General features: G+C 38.1%; 2 protein-coding genes across 3 annotated transcripts in view; one reads left to right on the top strand and one right to left on the bottom strand.

Annotated features, from left to right (window-relative positions):
- Positions 1-7,495, top strand: part of arhgef25a (Rho guanine nucleotide exchange factor (GEF) 25a) — a 135,322-nt gene extending 127,827 nt beyond the window's left edge. For both annotated transcript variants that reach the window (XM_017707953.2, XM_017707960.2), the window contains one exon: positions 4,377-7,495. In XM_017707953.2, the coding sequence (XP_017563442.2) occupies positions 4,377-4,469 (93 nt within the window). In that variant the 3' untranslated portion in view covers positions 4,470-7,495. The remainder of the gene's footprint in view (positions 1-4,376) is intronic.
- Positions 7,496-9,478: 1,983 nt separating this feature from the next.
- Positions 9,479-12,113, bottom strand: sp5l (Sp5 transcription factor-like). The gene is made up of 2 exons (XM_017706244.2): positions 11,753-12,113; positions 9,479-11,266 (listed from the first exon to the last, which is right to left on the bottom strand). The coding sequence occupies exons 1-2, from the start codon at positions 11,804-11,806 to the stop codon at positions 10,214-10,216; spliced, it is 1,107 nt and encodes a 368-aa protein (XP_017561733.1). The 5' UTR covers positions 11,807-12,113; the 3' UTR covers positions 9,479-10,213.
- Between the last annotated feature and the right edge of the window lie 7,933 nt (positions 12,114-20,046).

Here is a 20,046-nt window from a genome sequence, read left to right on the forward strand (position 1 = left end):
CACACCTTGACTTACTTTTAGATATAACTGAGTTAATGTAACCTATTATACTAATGTGGAAGTCAAGTGAATTTAGTGCATCAATTTGACTAATAAAATACCTACATTTGATTTTGAGTGTTATTAAGTGAATACATCAAATGAACTTTTTAACTTTATAATTTTGTATTCGAAGTATATTTATTGTATCATATTGCATTAAAAAAATTATGCTGTATGCAGACAGCCAATTTTAAGGCCTCACTAACAAGTCATTAGTGGTCCCACTCCTGCCACTTATTCATCTGCTCTGGACCCAGAGGCCTCTAGCAGCCTGTGTCCAGTCACTCTGGTCCAGATGCACTTTAAGACTGTCATCAGGTCAGGCTGATGACAGCTCAACAGTAGCTGAGTGTGCTTCCCTTGTTTATCGTGTTTACTCAGATCTGCTGGGCTGTTCCACAAAACAAACAGGAAGCTGCGAGGGAAGTCTCAGATCTTTATCACCAGCCTAATTGTTCTCGTAGCTTGCTGGTGCTGGGCCTGAGTGCTGTTTTGACGGTTACTGGTAAACAATGAGCGCAGGACTAATGACGAATACTCAAGTTTTGTGGGGAAAAAAATCTTTTTGTGAATTTTAATGGCCACTATATGATAAAAAGAGGCTTTGTTTCTTGGGTCTTTATGTTACTTTAATGAACTAAATTCATGTATAGAATTAATTTGGTATATGGTAAGTATATATAAGTATGCATACATATATTAATTACTGTTATTAATATTACTGTTCTTAACTTTTTTCCTGCTTTAAATGGGAGTTTCATCAGTTTTCAACTTTCTGTTTAATTTAATTGTTGAGATATAAACAAAATGATTGAGGGTGGTTTGATGGGAAGTGCTGCGTAGAGAAAATTAAGGACTTGGATTACTTTGAAATACCGATGATAGGATGCTGGTGTCATGATGTCTAGAATGCATCTAGAATCTAGAAAGTATAGTCATTTTAAGCCAAATTATAGAGGCATATCAGAAAAAAGCCTCTCCTTCATAAATGGCTTGTTAAAAAAACATTTAGGCCTTATTGCAAAGCTGTCATGAAAATGTCTAAAGAAACAGGCAGTATATTCATAACCATTTATTGTAATAGATGCCTGTGTTATACTAGCATCTGATTCCTATCACCACCACTGTGAAAAATTCAGTTTCTTCTTGAGTGGTGCATTTCTCACACCAATCTGAATGACTTTTTTCATCTTTAACATTTACTTTTGCTGGAATGTTTAAATCTAAAATCATGGAATTATTCCAAATAATTAAAATTCCAAATAAAGCCCATTCATCAGATGTTCCCATACCCTAATGGGTAGTTGGCATTTTTGAGTGATGCTGAGTTCTAATTTTTATATAGCAGTGATTAATAGATTAATAATTCAGAAGTGCTAGAAAACGGACATATAACAAGATACGTTATATTGAGTAATTTAAGTCATATTACCAATACCCTTTACATTGTCATGACAAATGCCAGAATGTTATGTGTCATGATGATACATGTCATATGAGCTGACATCATATCGCAACATCAAATATGAAATAACAAATTTCTAAATTTGACATGATAGTGTTATATTACTGAACAAAATGTGTTATGGCAACTGTAGTGTATGACTTCTCAAATGACAAGTTAATGGTTTGGTTATGTCAGTGTTATGTAGCAGGGTGACCCTGTGTGACAGCACAGCTGATGTGTAGTTGTAAGGAGTAGTCAGTCTAGTCAATCTGAAGTGAGAACTTTAGTAAGTAATGAGAGGGAAAGGCTGGCAGGGTTCCTCCATAGGTTGCTGTGGTGAGAGGCAGAAAAGACAGCCCATTTATTAGCTGTGCACTCCTTCATATCTCATGATCTAGATCATAAGTGTGTTGCTATCCAGCAGAGAATGAAGGCAGCCACATTTTGAGTCATTCCTGCAGTGTGTTCGTGGATATTCTGTTCCTCTCAGATTTCAGGGTTATTTTTCCTAAGCTCTGCAGCGTGGCGTGATTCACTGACTCATTCACAGGGATTTAGACTCTATCATGACTCTAATAAAGGAACAGCTCTGACAGCCAATGAGCCAAATATAACATGCTTGGGGATTAGCTGCAAATTACTTGGCTGTGTTTGGCACATGCTGAGTGCTGTTCCCCCATCAATGTTATAAATAAAAGGCCTATGGAAAAAGCATTAGGAAAATTTCGATTTATTTGTCTATAGGGCTGCCCAATTTAGGCAGTTTTTGTTTTTGTGACATTTGTAGCATATATTGCAATATCCTGAAAACCTATTGGTGAATAAATAAAGTTTTAAAATCAAGTCAAATGAACATAGTTTTTAAAGATTAATGGGTGATTTCTTCATTTTTTGATGTTTCTATATCATTCAATCGAGAATAAGTAAACAGTCATTCAGAGTAGTTTGATGTGAAAGGGGGTGCTGACATTTCAAACAGCGTATGTGTGAAATGAATGGTAACAACATAGAAAATGATTTGCCTTTTTTCTTTATTTTGATCATTTACATCAAACAAAATGTGTCATAATATGCTACAATATATACATGTAACTTAATCATCAAACCATTGATGCACACCCTGCTCACTCTGCAGAGAACTAACTTAATGCAAATTAGCTGAGTGACGGGCAGTCACATTGTTGATGTGGCACAGGAACACGCAGTGAGTGGGAGATGGCCTTAATTAAGGGGTTCTTCTTATCTGACTGGCCTACAGAAATACTTAATAGAATTTTGAAAACAAATAATTTATGAAGTTTCCTTAAAATAGTTGTCTTTTAAGCTATCTGACGTGTTTTATGGCCTTTCAACCTTTCTTTACCTCACATGAACCTATCTAGCGTTAGTACTAAAAACTTGAGAGTCGGCTATATTGATCACAATTTACGCAAATCCATACTGTAGGTAGATGTTTTTACTCTGTAACTGCTTACTGATCTAAACTGTATATTATAAATTTTAACTAAAGCCTAATTTTTACTTAAGCGAGCTTTTAGATGAAATCCTATCACAATGTCAATGGTTGCTGACTGATGTTACTAGAATGAGCAGCATCAGAGCTCCCCAGATCTGTTAGAACTGGTTTAGAACTTGCAATGTTGGATATGATTATACTAGATGTTTAATATTTATTATCACAGTCACCACCACTTTACTGTATTCATAAGAACTTAAATCTTGTGGACATATTGCAAATTTCTCTATATCTTTGTTTTAAATTATTAAAGTGTTTACTCTTTTACATAAATGGTTGCAATTGAAACAACTGCAATTTCCCACTGGGATCAATAAAGGAATCTGATTCTGATTCTGATTCTGATTCTGATGAGGCAGCAGCGCCTCCCTCAGTCCATGCTCTGCTATTACAATACAATGTGAACTTGATGCAATGGCACAGTTGAATAATGAAGAATAAATGAAAGATACTGTTGATGATTTGAACTCATAATGTACAAACTGGCCTAGCAACACCTCTGATAACAATAAATAATTTTTAAAAAACAACAATAATAGGCTGCTTTGGAGCTCAGAACCTGCTCTGCATACATTTTCCCACTTTGCCTCAGCACCTCCTCTTTCTGCATTCCTGCATACCAAGTCAGAACTAAACACAGTGGTGATATGAAACAGACACCAAAAACATCTAAAAGCTATTTTGCAGAAAGTTATTACATTACGTGGTTAGCAGTATTCTGTCTGATGCCCGAGACATTCTTTAATGATAGTTTTGTTTTTAAAATGCATGCATGACCTTAGAAAACAGAAGGTTAGATAGAAAATGTATTTTTAAAATTTATCTCAATATTTATTACATATAAAGATTCACTGCTTGACTTAGATAGCAAATCAATTGTCTACAGGCTGTGTGGTTTGTATTTGAATCATGAATCCTGGTTCCTTTCACCACTAGAGTGAGCAAGTTTCTCTACAGTGAACCATTTCACATCAAGCCACTGTGAATATCTTTACATCTTAACAGTTTAGTTATGCAAAAAGTTTGAAAAAGCAGTTCACCTCTAAAGTTTGATCTGTATTATTTTAAACAAAATTATTTTGTAGGAATGGTATCAAAATGTCCACAGGTACACTCTTCTGGAGTTGTGATCCTGGCACATAATAATAATAATAATAATAATAATAATAATAATAATAATAATAATAATACACTCGGATTGGTTGGAGCGCTCATTTACAAATTGCAGCCTTCTGTAATATCAGTATTGCAAATGGCAATATTGATTATGATAACTATTAACTGTTAAGAGCATATTTTGCAGCCATTGAAGTCAGTAGAAGTGAAAGACCCATTTGGTGTAACATTTTTTATGTGTCTCCATGGCGACAGCGTACAGGAGAGGGTGGTCCCAGAGCCCCAGGCCCCTCCTCCAGTCTACAACACCCCAATAACCTGGCTCAGCTGGATGAGGACGACCTGTGAACCTTGATGTTTGACTTTGTGTGCCCTGAGAGTCGGCCATAACCTGGACGTGCCCACTCCGGCCACCTTCACTAGTGGATTCACTGAGGTGATTTAGCCTCGTGCTGTCTATTTTTCGTTCCCTGACACTCTGAAGTGAATGACCAAGTGAAAAATGACATTTTCTTTCTTTTCTGACTTTCTTTTTTTCCAATGGCAGTGTTTTTTTTGTTTTTTTTTTCTCAAAAGAGAAATAACCATTCCTGCACTGGGCGGTCACTGGAGTTGGAATAATTTTTTATGACTGTATGTATGGGTCTGTATGAGTGTAGATGTGTGCATGGGTGGTGGAAATCGCCTTGATATTGTAGACATGCTGAGTATTTTCCCTCAACAATGTGCTTTGCAACAGAGGACTAATCAAAGACATTAAGGAGCCTGCATGCGGCTCACGCTCGATTCAACAAGGCCTCTTTATGAAGGCTCTAATTCAATTTCCAGCCTTTATTCAGTGACCTGCTGGCCTACGTATATTTTTCTGAAGGACCCAATAGGAAAAAAAAGACTGAAAATGCAACTAATTTGTATATACTGTACGTCGAGGACATATCGGCATATTACTTGTGTGCATGAAGACGCAGTGGCTTAGCTCTTTCTCGCTTCACTGAATACGGAAGCGTCCAGTTCTGTTTCTGAATTCTGTTTGACTGTATGGTGCCGTCTGATCTAAGCAGAAAGGGTGCAGGCACGGCGCCCCTAGAGACACTCCGCTGACTGGGGGGGTCACTCGCTTCTTGCATCTGCAGCAGCTGCTGTTGGACAGCCCGCTGACAGTCTTCAGCCTCGGACAAGGACGCTCTGAGTGTGCTCTGGGAATAACACACTGTTCTACCTGATAAGGAGAAAAGTGCTGTTGTAATGACAGAAGACAACATAGTGAGAAGTCTTACAGTACGCCAGTCTTCATGTGTGATTAAGGAACGTGTTTCGGCTCCTGCTGGCCCCTCACCTCACGACCTTCCTCTCTGTTCATTCTATAGTTAAAAGGGGAGGGATTTTAATAGCATATCAGGTATAAAGATTCTGATGAGGACTGAGAATCAGATTTAAGAAACTTCTCCCTGACTGTCTATCACTAAGTGCCAAAAAAGCAGTTACCAGTGCCCTTAAGCGCATGCTTTGAAAACTAAAGCATCCAGGATGAGCAGAGTTCAATTTTAGGTGATATATATAAATGTATATATTTAGTCATGTCCAAAAGTCAGACACCCTTCATTAGTTTGATTTCCAGTCAACGGTAGTATAGTATCCATCCATCCATTTTCTAAGCCGCTTCTCCGTCAGGGCCACGGGGGGTGCTGGAGCCTATCCCAGCAGTCATCGGGCGGAAGGCAGGATACACCCTGGACAGGTCGCCAGTCCATCGCAGGGCACGGTAGTATAGTAGTACAAGTTATTCTTTTTTCACTGCTAGGACAAAAAGCATTTGTGTTACATTACACAGAAGCTTCCACAACTAAATATAATATCAGCATTATTCAGTGTGTCCACTCTGCCTTTAGTACAGCTTTCATTCTTTTCAGGCTTGAGTTCAGTTTTTTTAGAAATGTTCTTTCACACCTCCAAAGTTCTTAGAATTTAGTTGAATTTTTTGCTTTCAATGATTCAAGTAATCCAAATTACAGGATTCATCAGTGCATTGAAAAGTCCAGTTTCATTGCTGTAGTTCAATTTTTTTTTGTCAATTTCTTTTTCTCAATAATAGTTTTCTTGGCAGCTGCACAACCTCATAGAGCCATAGCGCTAAGTTCTCCTCTCACAGTGGAAGGATGAACAGAAACACTTGTGGTCTACCATGTCTTGCATGGTTGTTGATCCCATTTTCCATACATCTTTTAATACTTTTTGAAACTCCTTTTTTTTCACTTATTTTATTTTGACTCTTTACTTTCTTATGCAAGTGGATTATTTTATGTTGAATCTCCTCAGAAATATCTCCCGAATAATAACTTGTACAAATTTTGACTGGATATTAAATAAATGAAGGGTAATCTATATATATATATATATATATATATATATATATATATATATATATAAACCTATGTATATTAATATTCAGTGCAGGTGTTGAATTCTGAATTTGGAAAGGATCCTACTATTATTGTCCATATTCCATTATCTGGAAGAAACATTAATGCCAGAAAACCTTTTATGTAGAATTTTGATTTGCTGATTGTAAAATATATCACATTAATTTATAAATGTGCCGACCACTCCGTGAATATGTTCCTAAATCCTGTCTGAAACCATCAGACTAATGTGACATTGGCCATTTTTGTATTTCTTTTGTAAATTGTACAAGACATCACCTTCCTCATAGCATCTTTATCACATCAGCCTCAAAAGAGGACAGACTGTATTGAAAAATGAAAATGCAGTGACTTGCAAGCAGTTTCAAAATTCGCTTTGCCAATTGCACTGTGTAACCAGTAGAGGGCAGCAGAAGGCTTTGGCACTGCTGCAGCACCACTGATCTTTTCTGCTGCTCCATCCAGGACCAGTTTTCTAAAAGCACTGCAGTGTCCAAGTCACATGAACTTTTAAAGTAGGTGTCCAAAGGGATGCTTGTTTTGCCACTTTATTAGAAGACTTGTGCTTTCGGGAAGCTCCCCCCTCAATCAGAGCTGCAAAGCTGCACCAAAGCTCGCATATTTTAATATTGGCATGTTTACGATGCATATACCCGGATATTAAAATGAATGTCCCGATATTCATGTTCTCTTGTCTTGATATAATATTCGAATCATTTAAAACAACAACTAGACCATGTAGCCCTATACTGAGTATGAACTCTCCTCTACTGCCTATGCACAAGTCCAACCTTTTGCATGCTTTGTTGAACTGTACGCCCGTAACAACACAGAAACAAATGAACAGCAGCGGATAAAGTAAGAGAAATAAGGAAAAGGACAGACATAATCAGATGTCTATATGACTGATCTCATTGTTGTATCATATTAAATAAACTGTGTCTTTTTGGAATACAAGGACTTTGTCTTTTTTTTTTTTGAAGACAAAAGCTTCTGAGCCAGTACATATGAAATACTGAGGATGCAGTCCAACTCTTACTGTGAAGTATTTTAGTGTGGCAAGTTCATTTCTCAACATTTTATTTGAAGGCCACCTTCAGGGACTTTATGGCACATAAAAATAAGTGGGTGATATAAGAAAAATGTCACAATACTTAAATATCACAATACTTCATGATACATGATATGTTGCGATATATATATATATATATATATATATATATATATATATATATATATATATAGACATGTCACAAATTGGAAAAGAAAAAGTAGCGCCTAAAAATCTATAAAAACTATGAATACAATTATTCCGTGCAACATTTCACACACTACTGCACTAAACCCAGTCAAACAGGACTGGTTATGCTCTTTGTAATGAAACATGTGGTTGGGAAGTGTTTTTAAGTACTGACGGTTTACAGGATATGCTCAGTGAGGCATACTGTGACATAATGTGTTGTAATTTATCATCACAGCATAAACATTGAATAACATATTTGAATGTCATGTTTCAGTATTTATGAACAGCTTATGTAAGTGTTTGCATGACGATGCAATGTTTTATGGATTTTGCATTGACATAAGCTTCTTAAACAGAAGTGACAGGCATATGTTTTGCTTTATTGTCCTGTATGTAATGCACCATTCTAAATAGATGGAACTTATAATGCAGATGCTTAGCTAAGAACACCACATGTCAGCTCTATGAAAAACTAAAGTGATCATTTTCATTCATATTTTCGTATATACCAATACGAGTGGTGGACAAAGCAAAAATCCTGAGGATTTTAACGGAAGCAGAAATACCCTGGGTAAAATATTAAGTAAAAGTCCAAGTCCTTTAAAGTTCTCAAGTAGAAGCATCTTATCTTATTTTATCTATAATTAAATCTTGAAGTTCCAAAAGCATTTGCTTTTAAATTACATTGTACAATTTTAATACAATTTGATGTACTTTAATGCCATGAAGTGTTAAGTTATATTATTTTGATGAAAATATTTTTGTTATATTATTTAATTTCTGTACTTTAACTCAAGTAAAATACAGAACTGTTATATAGAAATATAGAATAACAGGAATTATTGCTCATAACAATGTTATAAATACAAACAAAAATTAATTTCAGTGTACGTGCCTTTATGTCAATTATTTCACCTATCATCTTATGTCATAATACAAACACTGACATAAACTGTTAATAAATGCTCATAAACATATGCTTATGCATATGTTATGAAGTCTGTCACTTTCAAAAGACCTTTTGCTGAACTTGCAAAGAGAAGCTGTTGTTTTTTTAGCAGTTACTTTCAAGAGCAAAAGCCTGAAGACAGTGATGAGTGGGGGAGCATTTATGCAGGCATTTGCTTCATTTGTCTTGGTGCAGGGCCACACTGAGGGCATTGTAAAGAGCAAACGGCAGCATGTGTGTGAGATACGGGGCTGGTGAGAGAGGGTCTTTAGGTATTCACTTTCAGAAGGGTGCCAAATCAAAGCAACTTGTGTCACTGTCAGCGGGGCCTTCACAGCTGGGAGTCTATTCACTGTGAGCCCCCCCACGGAGCACCATCTTCACTCACTGTTGACTCAATCATTACCACTGAGAGAGCAGAGGCCAATAAAAGGCCACATGACTGTGAACTTGATGGCAGAAGATCAGGACGTGTTCTCAATCATTGGCTTTTACTGTTAACAGGAAGGTGTAAAATGTTTTAGAGCTTTTTTGTGTTTCCCTAGCACCGAGCAACAAAGGCCACCCAAAATTAGCATCCCAAATACCGTTACATTACCATGTGAATCATCCCCGTGTTCCAGCATTTACACAATGTTAGATTTAAAGTTAGCCTATTGCCCTTGTTTAGACTTTAATTAAGACGTGTGGAGTGTGGCAGCGTGTGATGGAGTGAACAACACAAAGACAGAGATTATTTGTCCAATTATTTAGACTTTTATTCATTTTTACATGCTTTCTTAGTCGTCATAGAATGGTGTGCCATATGAACATTATATACATTTTTACTGAGCTTTCCGAGGCCACAATTAACACTCAAGAAGTGAGGCTGAAATCAAAAAAGGAATGTTGTGAGTGCAAATCACTGCTTCAAATGTCACCAGGAGAGTAAATATTTGTGGACATTCTGTCCAAAAACAGATCAAAGTAATGATCTACAGTAGATTTCACAAAAGTAAAAAGAGACCAAAGGAAATATTTCATGTTAAGGCAACATTTTATGTAAAAACAAAGAAACAAAAAAATTATAAATATTTGACTTTATACTGTGCTTGTACATTTCTTAGTGAATGTAAAACTCAATTGTTAATTGACTTGTGCAAAGATGGGTCTAGGTCACAATGTGTGCCTGAAACCATGTGAGAAAAAAAATAGGTACCAACTCAAATAGGTACCAACTTCAGTGGGCTTCCTCAGTCTTTTTAGAGTCTTAGAGATCAGTCATAGACCTGCTGTGAGTACGGCAGAGTGCACTGCTCCCAGTGTTCTTCCATCGCCTCTTCACTAGCGGCGTGGCATCGTAAACAATGCTAAACTCCAAACAATTCACATCAGATGTCACTACTTCCACACTGTAGCCAGCAAACATGAATTGGGAGCTTTTCAGTATGGCTTTGTCTCTCTTTCACGTGACACAATAGTCTCTTGGAGAGAACCCCTCTCATTCTCTCTTGATGTTGCTCAGCTGTGGGTCAATTTGAGCGGCCTGTCCGGAGCGCCCCTTCCTGCCCTGGTGGGTCTTGACATGTTTGGACAGGTGATCGCTGCGCATGAACCTCTTGCCGCACTGCTGGCAGCCGAAGCGCTTCTCTCCAGTGTGTGTTCGCAGGTGCCGCTGCAGCTCGTCCGAGCGCGTGAAGCTCTTCCCGCAGAAGAGCCAGTTGCAGACGAAGGGACGCTCACCGGCATGCCACCGCAGGTGCGCCTTAAGGTGGGACGTCTTCTTGTACACCTTGCCACATTCCGGAATATGGCAGATGTGCAGTCTCTTTTTGCCGAATTCTAGGCTGCCGCTGTTCCCCGAGGTCTGGCAGTTGGGACACTTGCAACGGCGACAGCGGCGGGTGGAGCTCAGCAGGCTTTTGGACGTTCCCTGCAGCAGGGCAGCGATTTGGGGCTGGTGGCCCAGGACTAGCTGCCTACCCAGGGAGAAGTGGTGGCCAGAGGGGGCACCGTTGCTCTGAGGGAGGCTCCACCATTGCTGGCTGTCATCGCCAGGGCCTCCAGCTAGGTGAGGAGGCCTGGATGAATTGGTCTGCAGAAAACTAGGAAAGTTCTGACCCATGGCATTGTGCTGGGCATAATACTGAGCATTCCCTTGGGCCTGAGTGGACAGCATCTTGACCGGAGACAGCTCGAACGAGTATGTGGCAGGTGGCTCAGCTGGAGGCGTGAGGGGCAGCTCGTGGTGATGATGATGATGGTGGTGATGATGGTGGTGAGAGTGCGAGCCGAGACTTGTCTGAACGTGGCCGGGGAACTGCACCTTGGGCACAGTGAATGCCATCTGGTGGGCGCTCAGGCCTGAGTTGGGCGCCATCTCGTTGCTCCACAGCTGAAACATGCCGGACGCCGAGCCCACCGCCCCTTCATAGGGGAACTGGGGCCCCTCGGCACTCACGCCGCCGCTCACCTGCCAAGCCTGACTGCACGTGGTGGCCAGAAAGGAGAGTGGGTTGGGGCCACTCTCTGGAGATGAGCTGGGGGTGCGATCCTGAGAGGGCCATGAGAAAATGTCATTAGCTCACAGCAGACATACAGTGAAATTAGTAATACTTTAAGAATACTTGTTTTAATAGTAGCTATAATGATTAACGTCATCACTGATTACACAACTCGAGATATTCATAGCAAAAGCCAAAGTACCAGTGGATTGACTTTATTTGTAAAAAAAGTTGGAGTAGTTTAGAGTAAAAATATATGATTATTTATCAATAATAACATTTTAAAAATGCAACATGCATTCAGAAGTGCACAATGAAGCAATAAAGACAAAACTGAATAACTTTAACTTTGTTAACCAAAAAAGTATAAAACATGTTGTGATAACACGATTGGTAAAAGCAATTATTTAAGTCACAAAAAGTTAATCAACAAAACAGGTTGATGTTAATGCCTCAGATCTTGTCACGCAGTTACAAAAGCATGATGTGCATGAGGATAAAATGAGAGAGAAATTTAAAGAGAAAGAGGCGCAAACCTGTAAGAAGTTGTGCAGGAAGTTATCCGCTCTGGTCAGCGTTAGCGCAGCCATGTGCTCGTGCCTTTACCAGATCCGCACCTGCGAAAGAGCGCGCCGGGGACGCGCAGCAGGGACGCGCGCTCCGAGTCTCCAGCAGAGGCAGGGGAGCGCGCATGAACGTAGTAGTAATCCCGGGAACTCCTGCACTTCTTTAGTCCTCCGCTCTTTCCCGAGCTCCTCCACTTCAACGGTTTGTTTCTTTTCTTTTCACTGCCGCTGTCTCTCCTCGCAGCACTCCTCCTTCTGCAGTGTTAGCTCGAGCCTGTTGCAGTCCATCCTCGCGAGCTCCCACTGCATGTTCCCTTTATAGAGTAAAGCTCCTCTCCACGGGGTCTCTTAAGTACCGGGACGGAGGGCTGATGCTCGGGGTGGGGAGTGGGATGAGTGTGTGTGTGTGTGTGTGTGTGTGTGTGTGTGTTTGGGGGGGGGGCTTTATTTCATTCTAATGAAATCTTACCAAATGCTGACCTGTGAAGCCCCCACCTCCCAACAGCTGTTTGAAAGAAGCATATAAGATGATAATAAGAGAGGACGCAGTCAAAGGATGTTTCACTTTTCATGTGGATCCGTCATGAATTAGTCTAGTTCAAATATTCCACGTCATCTCTGTCCTTTGGCTGGAGTAAGTTCTGTCACTCGCTTTAAAAATAGGAAATGAAATAAAGACTTTTCATTTGGAACTTTTCGTTCCACCTTAAATGTTGTAGGAGTTAGTCTATTTAAGGTGGAACGGAAAATTCGAACAAGCTGGCGAATAAGCAGCTTCGTCTTTTGGGAACTTTTGTGTGTCTCTTTCACCTTTTATACCCTCGAATTTCCCAATAATATTCACTTACACTCATTATTTGTCTTTTACACTGTTTATCTTACTATTACACTTTTCATGCGCGCAACGTTTTAAGGAACCGAGCTGAGTGACTTTATTAGCTAAAGCTAAAACGGCGGATGCCTCATCTGCGATTATGGCGAAAGTGCTGTTTCACTAACTTTACTAAAATGTCATCTGCACCATAAAGTGAAAAAGAGTAAGAGGAAAGTAAAACGAGTCGCTGAATCCCTTCATTTCTATGTTTGAGCTGGTGATCTGAAGCCCCCCGGGGGCTGCGGGCTGATTGTTATGCGCTGAGGTGAATCCCGCTCTTTCTCCACATTAGCATGTTAAACCACTTTCCCAGAGAAGCCCCTCCGCTCTCCGGACTTAAGACCCCAGCAGACCCCGCCGGGCCATAACAGGGGCTCATCCTGCCTCCCTCTCTGTCCTCTGCTCTTCATCCGGGTGGATGTGATGGTCGCCCTTACCTTGACCCCGGGCTGTGAAGTGTCCTGCAGAGCTCCTCATTGACCTGCTACTTAACACGGCGCTCTTTGATCGGCCTCTGTTCTCGGGATTTCGGGCCTTCAAGGAAAAAAAAACATCTGGCGCACGTGCGGCTAAAATGAGTGGAAATAATAGTCTTGGCAAAATAAGAGTAGCCAATACACACAATATATTATAGACCCACACCACACCCACACACCATACACAACACAGGCATTGTGTACAACTTCAGTGGTACTTAGATATGATTTCCCTCTTTTTTCTAGTCTAAATTTCCTTTCCGTCTTAATTTCCCAGTGTTATTCATTTAACATCTTATTATGGTTGTCACTAATTTAACACTGACTTTTAAAGCAACAAATCCTCATCTATCTATCTATCTATCTATCTATCTATCTATCTATCTATCTATCTATCTATCTATCTATCTATCTATCTGTCTGTCTGTCTGTCTGTCTGTCTATCTATCTATCTATCTATCTATCTATCTATCTATCTGTCTATCTGTCTATCTGTCTATCTATTTAAACATTAGATTAGGACAGGGCTCCATCCGTAGCCCTAATGTTAGACTTTTTTTTTCAGTGCTGCTTTAACTGAACTAATTATTGCTGAACATTTACAGTGATTTAGGCGCTTCATGTTCTCATCACTTTTCTCAGGTCTACCTAGACTGCTGTTCATAAAGAGGTTCTGAAAGAGGTTCTGATCTTGTGTAGCTCATTGAAACTCGCTATGAGAGCCAGTTTTGAGTGTAAGAGCAGGTACATTTTGGGCATCCCTGGTCAAAAAGCATGTTTTGTAGATTTTACAAGTGAAAATATGTTAACACTTCCTCTACAGAGAACACTCTCAGTTTGTTTCCCTTTAGAGGAAGTGAACATATTTTCAATCCGAAAATCAACAAAACACATCTTTTGACCAGTGGTGCGCAAACTACATCACGTTCAAGTGTGAATATTTATGGTGTAAACATCAGACCAACCTCCTGTTTACCATAACATCAAGATATTAAATCTTAATTAAAAATCTTAATTCTAATTAATAAGCCTCTAAATAATTATAAAGCTTAATTCATGTAATGCTAATCACACAGCGAGCTATAATGATGACAATACTATGACTCTGAAGTCTGTATATATTATTTGCCTGTAATGCATTTTTCCAGCTGAAGTAAGATACAGAAATGAGCATATTTGTCTTATATGAAGGAAACAAGAGTTAAATTAGAATCATTTGCCTGAAGAGCAGTTGAGTTACTTTAACGATAGACGGGAAGTCCAGATGAGCTGGGACCTTTCACCGCAATACACTGCATCACATACATTTAAATAAGACTTACTTATGTGATGTATAATAATGGAGCTTTTTTAAGACTAAGGACTACTTATCAAAGCATCTTGTCATCATGATCTAACAGGATGGAATTACAGTACATTAATACTGAAACAAATACCCCTATGAATTAGACATTCACACTTTAAAATATTATTAACACATGTATTAATTATTTCATTTAATTTTAATTTAATTTTACATTTTAACTGTATATTATGTATAAAATAGAGAGTTCTTCAAGAGTTCTTTAGTTAAGACTGTGGTTCTGTATAAAACCATTTAGAGGGTTCTTTGCATGGTGAAACAGTCCTTTGGGTTCATACAGATAAATTGCAACATAGGACCATTTTGATGGACCATATTCAACACCCCCCATCAGTCTGAAGAATTGATTCACCATGTAAAGAACTCTTGAAGAACCATATATATATATATATATATATATATATATATATACTTCTTTAAGAGTTATTTGCATGGTGAATCAATTCTTATATATATATATATATATATATATATATATATATATATATATATATTGTATATATTAGATATACAAATACTTTAATAACATTAATCAACATTAATAAAACTGAACTGTCATTGTACTTTAAAGTTTCCCAATTAGTAGAACCAATAAGCTCTGAGTGCCGTTTCACTCTAAAGATATATTCAGCCCTCATTTATTCTTAGACAATGATGTGGATCTGGTCTGCAGCGCTGATGCACTGATTCCTGTTTGTTACCGCACTGCTACATAATTCATGATCCTTCGTTTCTGCTGGTTAACCTAAAGAACATGGATGAACAAATCATTAACATCCTTTCTCCAAGAATGAATCTGGTGTAAAATTACAGCTCCGTGAGAAAAAAAAAGCCATGTCAGAAATACAGAAGCAGAAACACAACATCATCACACAGCACGTTCTTGTAGAGTGTTCTGGGGGCAATTAAGGTGTGTAATACTAATAAAAACAAAATAACAGTCAAATAGCAGGTAAAAAGGGGTAAAGGACATGAGTAAAACACATCAAATATTTGGTGGCGTTTTACAGAGGGAGGCCGCCTCTGTCTCTTTCTGTGGGCTTCATTACCGAGCAGAAGTTGTTAATTACCCTGATTCTTATTTCCTGTCCCCTAACCCCCCCTGCTCCTACCCCCCACCCCACCCCCACTCTGACTGCCTCCCAGATGAGTGTCTTTGAAGTGCAAAGTATGCTCGCCTTACTTTGAACTGTGAAAACAATGCTCCTGTGGTTGTGCTTACCTTCCCCATGTTACCTCATTTAAATAGACCTGGATCCGACTTCCAGCGTTTTCAAGGGAAAACTCATTTCCAGAGCAAGCACAGATCCCAGCCTTCATTAGGCAGCTGCAGAGATGGCATGCAATCAGGCAGCGGCTCCAACACTCAGGACTGAAATACTGATAGCCAGCCTCTTACAGCTCTTAGGACAAGGCTTAAATAAGAGTGCAATATGTGCTTTTACTCACTGTAATCTAGTTTGACTCACTATATTCAAGGTGTACTCTTTATTTTTCGAGTTATACTCTTCTAGGTGTTTCAGCAACTTTAGAAAAATAACTTAAAACAAAATAAAATAAGTTCTTTCAATCTAAATTTAATAATAATTATGATCAAGTGAATTTCACAAGATAGTTTAAAAATTTGAGTATCAATATATACAGTTGTATGCAAAGTTTGGACACCTCTGGTGTAAATAAGTAACAAATTCTCTACAGAGAACACACTACTGCACATTTTTAATGCAGTTACTACTTTATTTGCTACATTCATCATATTGAAAAAAATAGCTGTCCAAATAAAATACAATATATCAAATGCAGCATATGACCTGAAATTGTGCATTAAAATATGTTGAAAAATGCCATATTTAAGTTTATTAACTTCTCTAAGGAAATCAACTAAACAGCAATCAAAATGACAAATCAAATAAACATAAACATTACATAAAATAAAATCAGTTGAATGTAATAGTTTCTATGAACATATACTTAATCTTTCTAACCTAATATATATATATATATATATATATATATATATATATATATATATATATATATATATATGTATATATATATACCTAATAAACTTAGTCTTAACCCTTATGCTGTTGTTAATCAGCAGATTGTTATTTTTTGTATTTTATATATATATATATATATATATTTTCTTTTTTAATCAAAAGACTATCAAATAAAATGTAGCCATAATGAATTAAAGATAAATTTGAATGTAATGGATTTTGTTCAGTCTAAAACTAATCCTAAAGATAATCCTAACCTTAATACCATTTTACCAGATTGCTTGCTGAGTAATCTTTATTTATGCTCTTTACAAAAAGGGTTCTCCAGAAACCCTGCCAAACAAGGGTTATATGACTTTGTAACTATAGAGGAGCTCCTTTTGGTGCTGCATGGAACATTTAAAACAAGGTTGTTCAATAAATCATATATAGCAGGTTTTCCATCATAGAGAAGAACTAGTTAACTAGGCAGAGGACCATTTAAGCAGCTGGCTCTTTCAGTGTTCAAGGCTCTGTATAGAACCATTGTCCTCTCTTAAGAACCCTTGAAGAATTTTTTAAGAGCATAGTTTTTAGGGGACTATTAAAATAAAACAAAGTAAAATAAAATAAAACAATTATATAAAACTAATTTTAAGCCATTAAGATAAAAAATCCAATCTTATTATGCAGTATTATATGGATTATTCAACAATTCCATGGACTACAAACTGTCTGAGTTATTCCTAAGTTATGGAAAAGAGTTTTGTAGTGGTAATGAACATAAAGAGGTTGTTTACAATAAAAACATGGTGGAAAGTGTTATTGAAATGAAAAACCTAAGCCTACTTTTATACTTATTTGTAAATGAATGTACACAATAAACTTATTATAAGGTCTATCAATAAAGTATGCAAGAACAGGAAGTTCCCTTCTCAGATAAAACTGAAGAAAAATGCATTTTCTCAAATCAAGGGTAAACAAACATCTGAAGTGTTACAAACTACATAACGTCCAACATTTACAAATAATTACTAATGACTTTATTCAATATCTAATCATTTTGGCTGTCTTGTGGCTTTTACAGTAAGGAATCACCACCACAGCAGGACTTGCTTTTATTACTGCAGAACTGTCTGCAGCAGAAACTTCCAAACAGCCATACAAAGCTGGAGGCACTAAAATGTTCAATATGCACTCTTACGGTGGTCTGTGAAAGCCAGCTCTCGGGTGGTCAAGCCTCTTTTTCCACATGTCTAAACTGGGCCTCAAACTGAGAAAAACGGACAGAAAACAAGAGAAAACGCGCAACGATTGAGTTCCGCACTCTTTCCATCAAAGATGACAAATCCACCCGCTTAGAGCTCTGTCCTCATAAAAGGGACTGAACAATGCAAGAATAAGCAGGCATGTTGTCAAGCTGGTTTTAGCATGTCTGGGGGCACTTTTAGAGCCTCAGATCACTAAATTGTCCCAGCTGTCTTGACCATCTGCACTCCAAACAGCCAGCCATGAGCTTTTGTACTGGTGGCCATTTCCAAAAGCCAGTTTTACAGCCTCATGTTGGCTAAATGACCCTCCAACAGCCAACGTGACAAATGTGGTATAATGGATGAGACAGAGATAAAAGTGAAACAGCCTGCTGTTGCCTGCATCTCTGCAGGTTTAAGCCTTAATCAATGCAGACTGAGACAGTAGTGCTCATAACCACCACAGATAACTCTGCAGGAGAGAGAAACAGGACAAAAGAGCTCTAAATGGTGGAGCTGAGTTCCTTTAGTTCTGATCACTTGCTCCAAGAGATTTTAGCAGAGCAAGAGATTTCCCTTTGTGGGGCCACATGTTAAAGCAGTTGCCATTACTTGCCAGTTAAAGGTCACTTATATTCTCTACTTCTGTATGAATCATCAGCTGACATGAAAATAATAATAAGTTTAGCTTTAAAATGTCAGTGGTTTTTCCAGAAAGATGCTTTTTACTCAAGTTAACTCTCACTTTGGACAGACGATGAATGATCTTGGCATTGCTTGTTGTACTGTAAAACATGATAATTGTGCTAACTTCATATTTATGGTTTATTTTTTGTCAAAAATAAATCTAGTAGCATGCACTACTTGTATAATCCATAGTTAGAGATCTAGTTAAGATCATTTACATTACATTCATGGCATTTGGCAGACACTCTTATTCAGAACGACTTGCACAGGTAAGTGAAGGTAGTGTTAGGAGTCTTGCCCAAGCACTCTTTTTGGTATAGTGTAGGCTGCTTGCCTTGGCGGGGGATTGTATCCCAGTGTGCAGTGTAGAAGGCAGAGTTACTCTTTACACCACAGTTCTACAGACTGTGCCCTGGTTTATTGGTTCATCCTGGAGCCATGAATGCTAACAGAATGGCAAACATGCAGAGTCCACAGAAATAGATGATTCTGGTCTTATCTAAGCCATTTGTTTGTTACTGTATGGAATGATCCGTTTTATATAATGCAGTTGCTCTAATGGGTGGCAACACATTACACAAGACAGAGAACTGATGTAAGTTAAGCTGATTAATTCAAGAATAAGCAGAACTTGTAAAAGTAGAGCCCTGCCAGCTCAGTGGACACTGTTTGAGTTAACTTTACTTGCTACAGAAGTGTGGATCACTGGAAATGAGAAAGTTAGTGTAAGCCAAATATATAATTATTTAAGTGTTGACCTGTTGAGTAACTTACTTTTTTTGAGGCACTACGTTTGCATGATCTTTTTTTCTGAGGAAAAAAATGAAGTTAAATGTTTTGTTGATTTTCTAAGTGAAAATATTTCACTTTTAGTTCACAATGACTGTTTATTTGCTGAATTTGACTAATTAAAAAAATAATGTCATGGTTTAACATTTTTCCAAAATGTTAAAACAAATTAATAAGCATAATGTACTAAAAAAAATCCACAAAATCAACAAAGCATGTCATTTGACCAGACCCTTTTATGAACACACCAACTGTTTTGTTGCAGCAACCTGTCAAATAACTTTATGGGGCAACTGATTTATTGTTTTATTGCTCAGCCACATCCACAGCACACATGTTCAAATAGAAAAGTACTGATAAGTGAGAAACATGTGATAGAGCCACCCAGATGATCACAAATCAGAAACGTTATTCACCAGTACACCAGCCCGGATCATCCAGTGGGTTTCATGGGCACATGCCCAGGGGCCTGAGCCACTAGGGGTCCCTGCGAGCAATTATAATAAAATGTAAATGGTACAGTGGCATATATGATCTAACAATATGTCCTCATGCCAAGTTGAGTCACAACAGGCTTTGTCACAAAGCAGATTTACAGAAAATCTGTGTCTAAGCTCCACTGAGGAAGCCTATGGCAACAAGAAAATCTCCCTAAAAGCAAGAGGAAGGAACACTGAGACTCAAAGATGGAACCCATCCTCCTCAGGTCAATTGAAAAAACAATAGCACAAAACCAAAATGCTTCCATTATAATAAGTGAGCATGTCTGTCTAACTTACACCAGCTGGGAGTGCGACAGACACTATTCTTCATTATCTCACTTAAGCTTTCAGGTTTTTCATT

Source organism: Pygocentrus nattereri, chromosome 9, assembly GCF_015220715.1.
Source record: "Pygocentrus nattereri isolate fPygNat1 chromosome 9, fPygNat1.pri, whole genome shotgun sequence".
Lineage (NCBI taxonomy): Eukaryota > Metazoa > Chordata > Actinopteri > Characiformes > Serrasalmidae > Pygocentrus > Pygocentrus nattereri.

What these genes read in the sequence shown, in the direction of transcription:
- sp5l (XM_017706244.2), bottom strand. Translation starts at nt 11,806, where the DNA reads ATGGCTGCGCTAACGCTGACCAGAGCGGATAACTTCCTGCACAACTTC. An exon ending in TCCTGCACAACTTCTTACAG is followed by an intron (nt 11,267 to 11,752) that starts GTTTGCGCCTCT and finishes TGGCCCTCTCAG; the next exon opens with GATCGCACCCCCAGCTCATC.